General features: G+C 42.9%; 1 protein-coding gene across 2 annotated transcripts in view; it reads right to left on the bottom strand.

Moving 5' to 3' along the window:
- The window catches only part of LOC116847017 (transcription factor EC), a 104,521-nt gene that overhangs the window by 75,082 nt on the left and 18,839 nt on the right, over window positions 1-10,600 (bottom strand). Inside the window, exon 1 of one of the 2 annotated variants that reach the window (XM_032821564.1) lies at window positions 9,957-10,449. The exons of the other annotated variant lie outside the window; for it this stretch is intronic. Coding sequence (XP_032677455.1) covers window positions 9,957-10,363 — 407 coding nt within the window. The 5' untranslated portion in view covers window positions 10,364-10,449. Of the gene's footprint in view, window positions 1-9,956; window positions 10,450-10,600 lie in introns of those variants that run through there. 2 annotated transcript variants of the gene reach the window in all.

Below are 10,600 nucleotides of genomic sequence, written 5' to 3'. Positions count from 1 at the left end.
CAAACAGAAAAATTTAGAAAAACATTGCTGTACCTGAATACCTACATATCTGTATTCAGAAGCTTAAAAATATCAGAAAAGCTTGTAGAAAGATTTCTACACATATGTGGTTAGGTTTACCGATGAATATAGTAAAATAAAACAACACGCTTTTATGTAAGTTCTATATGTACAAGAAATATGAAAAGGATAACGTGATTGTGTTAATGATCGTCTCTATGTTATCGACATTTTTCGAGTTTGTCATCAACTTCAGCATCCCCTTAACACCAGAAAAAAGCAGTTGAATCGATAAAATCGGCAGTCACCAACTTCAAAAATCGGCTTAAAAAAAATATGATATCTATTGAACAAATTGAGCATTAATGCATTTGATGCGACAACAAATTATGTTGATATCGTTACTGACTAAATCACAATCATTGAATCAATTGATAAATCTCTCATAATTCAATTTCTCATAGTTCAATCGACTAAACGCGTTTGCTTGAACGAATTTTGTTTATCCAAACAAAATCTCATTAACTCAATCGCTCTTTTTTCCATGTGCGTAAATTTCGCGGTAACGTTAACGAGTATAGTTACTGTAACAAACGCTGTAATAAATTTGTAACGCACCAAGTGATTCTGGCACAACGAAAGAATATGAAGTGAATATGAAACATTTCAACTATGATTGTAATTTGTAATTTTACTGCTTTTTTCTCCTTCCAGACATGAAGCGCACTCGAGAAATCCGCCACTGAGGATCCTGGAGCAAAGGATCGCCCGGCAGATATTACAGGACGTGGAAGGCGGAGCCCGGCCGGTATTAATGTCATTAGTCCCGAAGAAAATCGGTGGTTCGCCAAAGTTTTATCTTCATTCCCGCGGAATGTATTAAGTGAGAAAATGTAGCCGCGCTCCGTCAGCCGACCGATATAAATCGCGATAATATGGAAAGCAGCTTCTTTGTCGGATTAATGTATACTCCCGACTAAGACGTCAGCTCTTACGACCGAATGAGGCCGTACGTGCACGGAATTTCATCGTCGTGGCGGAGATTATTGTCGCGGATGGGCTCTCAATCGTGAAATTCGAACAGCCATTTACTTCGGTATTCGATATTCTGCCGCGAGAGGATTAACCCTAAAGAGCACGAGAGAATTTATGGCTAAGGAGGACAACAATAGCCGCAAATCTCTACACGGAAGATTACCATGAAACGAGCACGGAATTCTCTCTCTCTCTCTCTCTCTTCGTCAATATTCTGTTAGTTAATACATTAGAAATGCATCATATTTGTGTAAAACGAAAATTTCGAACTGACCTCTCCGTGACTACAAATGCTTCTGATAAGACATATAGAAGTGTTTCTAATACAATAGTATATCGATCTATCTGGTTTATAATTTTGCATTGCCTGCACGCGAGAGAATCGTCAGAATAAATTTCACAAATGTGAAACAGAGATTTTCAGCCCGCGGCTCGCTCTATATGCGGTCGAAATGAAAGGCGACACAAAGACGAGGTAGAAATTCTTCCTCGATACGCGTTTGACGTCGTATTAAATGCCACGCCACCCTCGCATTCATTGCAGCTCGAGTTCTGCCGACGTAGAATTTAATAACAGACATTTGGCGAGCGCGAGCCTGTCCGCGGAAACAAACCGGCTAGAAATAAATTCCACCTTTGCCCCCGCGTTCATCACGTCTCTCTTTCTCTCTTGCGCCTGTGCGTTGCAAAAGTTTGCGGGTTTATGAAAAGCACGAGAGTGTCGACTGATAATAACAATCATAATCGCAATAAGCAGGCAGCGGAAAACGATTTACCGGGGCCAGAGAAACGATGGAAACTTGTCGAGAAACTTCATCTAGTTTACGGAAAGGACACGAAAGAGGAACGAGGGAAAGAGGCAGAGCGAAAGGAGAAGAGGGAGGCGGAAAGAAAAGAGAGGGAAATACGATGTTAGAACGCGAGTAGCCTTTTGAAATATTACAACGACCAATACTCCGGCAAAAGATGAAATCCCAATTTGCGACTCGCATCGATACATCATTCACGTGAATCGGCTCTTCTCGCAATCTTGTCTCTTATTCCCATATGCTCGCTTTTCCTTCGCGAACCATTATATTATTCGCGCTCCGAATAATATCGCAATAACCTCGGAATATACGAAAGAGAGAGAGAGAGAGACGAAAATAAGAACGACATAAAAAAAAATATTTCACGTCCTATGGAAAAATATACATTAGGTCATAAATTAACGGAAAATTTTCACCAATGGATCCTTTGACAAGTTTTTAGGCAAAAAATAAAATATTAATACTGAATTTCACACTGAAATGTTTTCGATCCAATGCGGCTAACCGAAAATATTTTCCAGTTGCTTTGAGAGAGGCATCCTGTATAATCTATACATAAATATATAAATATATACACATATATAAAATAGAAAATATCTATCTATATGTTTTCCATATTAAATTTTAAACTCTTTTTGATTGATCTGAATTGAATTTTGTATAATTACTATTTAAAATTCTGAGGAAAATATAAACTATCATAAAATCTGAGCACTCCAACCTCCAATCTCCTCCTCCTGATTTTGTCCCCTTGACACTTTCTGATAATTTAATTTCAATGTTTTAGATATAAGAAGCTCAGGCGGGGAGTTTAAACAAAATCGAGCAGAGCTTCAACAAAAACGCATGGACAGTAGCACGAAACGATGGTGAAAGTTACGAGTGCAGCTTGCAATGAACAATATCGAGAAGTGCGCGAGGGAACGAGCGTTCCGTGTCGGCTTGAATTATACAGCGCCGTCGATTAATCCGCGGTAACGAAGCTCCCTAACGAAGTGCACTTAGGTCGCACTACGCCTTGAAGGGTAAATGACCAGCATTCACCCGATTATGGTATTACAAATTTTCCGTCGTTAATCTGCCGGCCGGGCGAAGCGATCGCGTGGAACGTCGATTGCGTGTCGCGTGTTCATTCGAGCAAGGGGATTTTAATTGTCAGAGCGCGAACGAAGGAGTAGTAACCGCGCGTAACTGCCGGCGTTTCTTCATCGTCACGACGAACGGAAGACGAGGGCTCGTCGTCGCGGAGTCTGCGGCTCGCACGCTCATAAGATAAAAAGAAGACGCAAGAGAAGCTACGGCTGATGGGTTTCACGACGATAGATCGACGTCTGCGCGGATATCGCGTTAACGTTTCATTAAGATCAATCAATGTCGCGATATAGAGCGCACCGGTTCCCCTGTATTTTGCCGTTTGCGAAACGCCACGAGAACACGCGTATCTCCCTCACTCGGAGCTGTCTCACGATATTGCCGAATCTCGTTGAAATGGCCGCGATCGCGATCGATCGCGCACGCTCACTTGCAGGAGAGAGAGTGAGAGAGAGAGAGAGAGAGACCCGATGCCCGTAAGCTCGGTATTCTCGCGCGAGATTACGCTTTCGCAAGCTCCGTATGGAGGGCAAACGCGGAGTTTGCCGGCCGGAAAATTACGCAAGTTGACCGTACGGGAATCTCGGCCGTAATCTTCGGCGCGTACGTGCACCAACACGTGGTGGCAGTGGATCGCGCCGGACGATCGGGCGATACGGATTCGGGTTATGCAAATGCGAGAACCGGGGAGAGGAGGAGGCGGCGAAGAAGGAGAAGGACATGAGAGAGAGGGGGAGAAACCGATACGTTAGAGCGCGGAGGCGACGTTACCGTTACCGTTACCATTCTCGCTTACCGTAGCGGAACCGGGGGGAAGGTAATCGAAAGCCCCCCGACGAAAATCAGGAACAAGGTCGTGCGAACGGCGAGCGGCACGCGCGCCCGCGCTACGTAATTAGCCGTACGACAAAGCGATTTAGCGAGAAATTGTTCGTGATACGGTCAGGCTAACATTTATGGTGGAAAGATGGCCGCGGGGTATCCGTGTAATTTAATCGCGTATGAATTATGCAGTCCGGCCGAGTATCGTTTAATTTCCCGCGACATTTAGCGCCGACGTAAATGATTCTCCCTTTCCGAAAACAAATTATCCGCCGGCGTGTCCGCCGTTAGTACATGAAATAACACGTAACCAGCCGTTATCGCCGCAGAAATTGATCGGTCGATACAGTGACTGTGATCGCGTGAACTGAAATTTGTGAAGTCGTAGGCTGTGATCATCGCTGCCGATAAATATACGAGCTGAGAGCACCAACTAAACGAGAAACCGAGGATTCCGGGATACGATTAAATCTCCGACATTCATAAAACACAAGTAGACGCGAAGAATGTTTTATGGGTCTCAATAAAATATACAAATTATACAATATATGAGATCATAATGTGAGGAAAAATATATAAAAAATAAAAAATATTCATTCGGCAGATATACCATTTCGGCAGATATATTTACTTAAACTCTTTCATTTAAGTAGAATAAACTGCTTTCGCGAAAAGGGTTTCAAGAGTTTTCAATGCATATTTTCTCATTTGAAAAATATTTTATATTAGAATAAGTGAAGATGTATTACTAGTACACACACGCCGCGAATATTTTTCTAATTCTTATATATTTTTTTTTCTCTCAATGCAGAGAAATGAAACAATACCGTATTTTAGAATTTATCGATGCGCTATCTAAATATCGGTAATTTGCTTCAATATTATACAAATACCGATATTTTAATTCAATATTGGTTTATATTATCTTTCAAAATTCAATATTGGTTATTTAATCTTTAGCAAAAGTCGCATCTCATAATTTTATTCTGATGACAGACGCAGGCGCCAATAGAACTGGCAACGTGAAGAGTGATTTCCCTTCGGTGAGATATTGTTTCCTTATATTTTCACCGATACCTTCAGTGCACGGCCGACCGCGACGCTAAAAATAATACGCGGCAAACTGTATAACACCCGCGGCTGAAAATAAACGAATTAGCGCTATACGTCCACGCGGAATTCGCGAAGTCATTGGCTACGATTGTCGCTAGTTATAGATTGTTCGCGCGGCTATATATAAGCGACTTAAAAACGCGAGTTCCGACCAAAGAAGAATCGCGGCCTGTTCTCGAGGCGGAGGACGCGTCGCGACGCGTTACGATCTGGACCCGGTCCAAACGTCAGTGCGAAACGCGCGTATGGAAAAAGCTAGCGCGCACCAATATGGATCCCGATGTTTACGTTAGCTCGCCGACCGCGTTTCCTGCATCGAGTCGATTCGATCGGAAGCGAGAAGTATTCGATAATTTGTGCGAGCGGGATATACGCGCGCGACGAATCGACCGTTGCATTTTCGGCCTTTATTCGAAAGGAAAAATATTGGTTAATTTATACGTGGCTATTAATGGCTATGTTCCGAAGCTCCCATATTCATTTTCAACTTCTACCGGCGGCGCTCATAATTTTCCTCTTGCGCTCTTTTTCCTCAATGGCTGCCGCCGCCGCCGCCGCCGCCGCCGCCGCCGGTAGCACGAAATTGTTTGAATATTTATGACGCGTATACGCGCGATTGTGTGAAACTACGTTACGCGATGTATTTTACGCATACCGATAATCGATGGAGAAAGAGGCGGAGAGAGAGAGAGAGAGAGGAGAGAGAGAGAGAGAGAGGCGTTTACACCGGCGCATATAAAGAGAACGGTTAAACTCGGATAATTTCGGCATACAATGTTTATGTTACGTTATGACAAGCTCGCGCGCAGTTAAATGTAACGTGTTAAATTTAACATAGAAGCATTCAGCCACGATAGAGTTTTTGTCGATTATCAGAATGGCTTTATCGGAGCTTTATGGAAGCTTTATCGTAGCTACATTACTGATACTAATGTTGCAATTAATTGTTCCAGAATTATTGTGAAGCCTTAATCAGCGATTTTCTACGTCGTTAACGCGCAAGAGCATAGTGCTGAAATTAAATAAACATAATTTCTCGCGTTTTATTCGTACGAACCGGCGAAAACGATATATAATCGTGCACAACTTGAAACGAAACAAGAAATCTCTTATCGGCCTCTACATACCAACGTATGTCAAGTGCTTATTCGCCTCCCCCTCTCTGAACTCTTGCAATTAATCGTACCAAACAATTCCTCTTCGATGACATCGACATTGCATCGAAGATTTGCATGGGAGGAGGACATCCGATTCAAGGCAAACAGGTTGCTGGAATTCGTCGCGACATGCCCGTGCACAAGCGGACAATAAAGGCAGTCTGAAATATCGCTATTAATATTTATTATTATAAGCCAGCGATATTCAGCGGTTCACATTCGGCTCAGCGAACGGTCTACACTGAAAAATTATTTCTTCTTAATTATCATTAAACAGCCAGCTGTACAGAACCGAGTTGTTCATTTGTCATGCCACTTTCGATTTCTAACAAAGAACAACTTAGTAACTCGTTTACTAACTATATATATTTATGCACATTAAAAAATTCTTCTATTCTTCTCATATTTGAAATTAAGATATTTACATTTCATATGATTTGGCACACGGACTAAGGAATAGGGGGACGGAAACAAACGCTTACTAAACGCTTACTTTGGGCGAGAGGAGTATACACTCAGGCATGCAAGAGGAACTGCTCGTTGCCATATTGGTTTCTACCAATTTACACATAGATATACGTCAGTGATATTCCCACACGGAAAAAACAATATGGTTGATCCATACAGAAATCTGATTGTACCAACCAAATTCAATAGTAAAATACGGAACAACTATTTATGTGGTTGCTGTAACCAAAGAGCAATGGCTGAGTTACTTATGTTGCAGCAGTGATAATACATGGTTAATACAAACGCAGCTCATTACGCGGCAACTACAAATGTATATTTATACACTCAAAACATAACTGTATATGTATACAGTTTTCACATGTATACATCTCTAGCTGTGCGCGTAGTGAATTGCTAACATCGCTGCTTTGCAATATAGCATTGATTAATGCAACTATATCGATATTTAGCTTGTTTATGCAAAATGATCCTCTTACTAATTTCTGGTTGTCACAACCAGATCACGCGCAACTTCATTGATGTAGTTGACATATCAAAGCAAGTAAGTCAAATCAACCATACACATAACTATCATACAAAGATATGTAGAATAATGCAGCTATTTGCTTACAACTAAATATTTTTTGTTAGGTCATATCTCTTTTTCCGTGCACGTTCACTGTATGGATATCTCGAGCGTCTGATAGGTTACGTAGCAAGTAAGATGTATGAGATAATGAATAAGAACTTAGCGGTGTACATATAAAACGATCCATATAGCAATTGAAAATGAATTTGAGACAATCATAAATGTAAGATTCGACTGTAAATGTCGTTTTAAACTCTATTATTTTAAGATTGCGGTCTATATGACACTACAAATGTTTCGATGATCAAATAGATCGCAATTTTTCATTTCACATGTACGCTAGTATGCATTCTATGTGTGCAATAGGAGAAACCAATATGGAGCCCCCCTCCGCTGCGAACGTGTTCCGCCGCTAGCCTTTATTCCATAGTCCGTGATTTGGCTTTACCATGTTTTTTTATTTATGTCGAGTAGAATGTATTAGTAATAGAATGTTTTTTAAAGGTATTATTTTATTTAGTATTATTTTCCCTTTACTTCATTAAATACATCAATATATAATGTATTTTTAGCAAAAAAATAAAGTTTTATGTTTGGCGCCAAATGAATAAGGACACTGATGTCCAATTAGGGCATATTTGTTCCAACGGTAATAAGTAGATTTTATAGCTGATGAGTTCTGAATGTCAAAAAGCTACTTATTCAATAAGGTAATTCAATAATTTAATAAGGTACTATTAATATATAATATATAATGGGGAAAATGTATGTCCCACATTAGTAGCGAAAGGGTTAAGAAAGCGAAACGCTTTAAGTGAAAAAACACGAGCGGTAATTAAATGTCTTGATTGCAATCACCGGATATTTAATTGATCCTACTTTGACCAAATTTCGCTCAGCTAAATTCTCGTTTCGACCAAAAAAGTCCTCTTTTCAGCGTAGCGTTGCTTCTCGACGTTGCAAATTGTACGCGGCGTCTTTCAGAAGACGTCAACATTGACGGAATTGCGCAACATACCGGGGCCTCTTCTCGTCTCAGCCGGCGCTTCTAGATGCGCTTCTAGAAACGGACGCGACGTTCTCGACGGCTGCATCGGCCGGTGGCACGCCCGATGCCGAGACGAGACGACGAGTCGGGTCAGACGGACGAGTGATTCGCGTTCAGTGAGTTGCGGCAAGGACGTTTAAATTTGGACGTAGTGTTTACGACCGACGTGGACGACGTACGCGCGACGATCAAGTGCAGCGCGCGAGCAGGAAGACTGGCTCTCGTCGCGAGAGAGCAGCGCGGGGAGTCAGAGATTGCCGATGGATTATAAACCGGGGAATATAACGGCGGCGTAAACGCGACCGATAAACTCACGGGCACGAGTTGAACGAGTGATCTGTGCCGAGGATTCGCTCACAAAGCACTCTGACTGATTTTCCTCGTAAACTAGGACATAACTATGTGCACAAATCCCGCCTATAAATTAAACTCGTATTTTCGGGAATCTCGTCGTCATATTTTCACGAAAACACACAACGCGGGAGGAAATCGAGAGATCTCATATTCTTTTACGTTTGATATAATGCGCGCGTTGGCTAACGATCTTTTGAAAACTTTGCCCCATTAGAGAATATTAAAGTTGCGAGAGACGAAAAAATGCGAAAAATAATTTGCGGCCGGAGAGAATGCTCATTCAGATGAATAACGAGAAACGATGGAGCGCACGATGAGAACGGCCGAAATCACGTCACCTTTCGACCACGCGCCCATCGATACATGAATACAGTCTGACTCACCCGGTATGTGAGTATGCAAAATAACTGCGCTATTTCTTAGTTTCTGCAAAACATTAGTCAAACATCACTCTGAAGTCGCATATACACGGCATGGCAGTGTCTGACGATGTTAAGACAAAATCCGCAATGAGCAATCTAAATTACGTCTTCTAAGAACACGAGAGGACAGCAAACGGAATGAATGGTTATAAGTATCGTATAACCATAGCCTGTTACGCACACTGTGAGAGAAGAAATATTTATAAAAAATAACAAATATTTACTCGATAGTTATACCAATAACAATTTACTTCGATCCTTTTGTTTAAATCAAACAAACAATTGCTTTTGTGAAATACTATGGTATTAGATTTGGTTTCCTGGTTTGAGCCGCGTGGATTCTTCTTTGTCTAATTCCGACGTTTCGCAAACATTTTTCAAATATTAAATACTACGGTGTTTCAAAAAAATATATATTTTCTCATTTCAGAAAAGATATATTCTCATTTGAAGGAAATTGTTTCTCAATGTAAAAATTGTCTATTATTACAAGTAAATGTGTTATCAGAGTATCCATCGAATAAATATGTCTTACTTTTCAGATATATGCTCTCTCTCAGCATAAGGTAAACTACACGTTTATTGACATTATCCCCCTTAGTCATTAGCACTCTAGGAAACACTCTAGGAAAGACATGGACTTTCACGCGGCCAGCATGGCAATTAAGTTTCTGACGGACACTGTATGATTCCGCAAGAAATCTCCGCAAGTAAGAAACTGATATCGCTAGTCGCAAGAAGAACGAGGTTTTTCTAGACCGCTGTGACCGATGGTCGTTTCTACCAGCGTCGATTAAACCTTAATCTCAGTTCAAACTTTGTTCAGACTTAAACTCAAGTTAAGGTTCAATCGGCAGGAACGGCCATAAGGGGGAGGCTCACGACTGTGTGTGTGTGTGTGTGTGTATGTGTAGTTTACCTTACATGCATATTTCTTCAGGATGGAACAGACAAAACCAACAGCTGTCCGAGACTGAAGATTAACAAGTAGCGAACAAACGCAACAACAACCACGACTCGCACGAACGTGAGACACCGAGGAGTTAATGCCGATCGGTGCAGTACCAGCCTTGCGGTCGCGTGGCACGCAGCGGTTGTGCTACGACGGGGTAGTTGTCGGGCAAGGTAACCGGGGCGGGTGTCCGGTCGACGATGGACGGGTCCATCTCGAGGATCATCCGCAGATCCTCGTCGATGCCGATGTGCACACGCACCCGTTGCTGCTGCTGGCCGTTGCGGTCGCGAGCGAACGAAGGATTCGAGTCGCCGAGACGCTCGTAAGGCAGAGACGTCGCGGCGAGGTGCGACGCCCGTGCCGGCGGCGGCGGCGGCGGCGGCGGCGGCACCGACGTCGACGTCGTCGCCGTCGTCGTCGATGGTCGCACCACGACGTCGTTTATCCGATCCAACCGCGACACCAACTCCTCGAACTCGACGATCTGTCGTGCGGTCTCGAACGCGCCGCCTTGCATCGCGTCACACACTTAACGCGCGCGCGCGCGCGCGAGATCGGCCAGCCCGGGGCGTCGCGACGCTACTAAAACCGGAGCAGCGTCGTCGTCGTCGACGACGGTGACGACCGGCGACGAAACGCCAGGTAACGGCGAACGACGCCGATCTAAACGCGGATCCTTCTCGCTCGCTCTCCTCCTCCGAGACGACAGCGGCTGTCTGCTGTATATCGCTGTCTTTCTCTCTCTTTCTCTCTC

The sequence above is a fragment of the Odontomachus brunneus genome, unplaced genomic scaffold (assembly GCF_010583005.1).
Source record: "Odontomachus brunneus isolate Ranch 3 - 2012 unplaced genomic scaffold, Obru_v1 Obru_scaffold_072, whole genome shotgun sequence".
Taxonomy (NCBI): domain Eukaryota; kingdom Metazoa; phylum Arthropoda; class Insecta; order Hymenoptera; family Formicidae; genus Odontomachus; species Odontomachus brunneus.
Note: the sequence above shows the minus strand (reverse complement) of the source record. Positions and strands in the feature narration are given on the sequence as shown.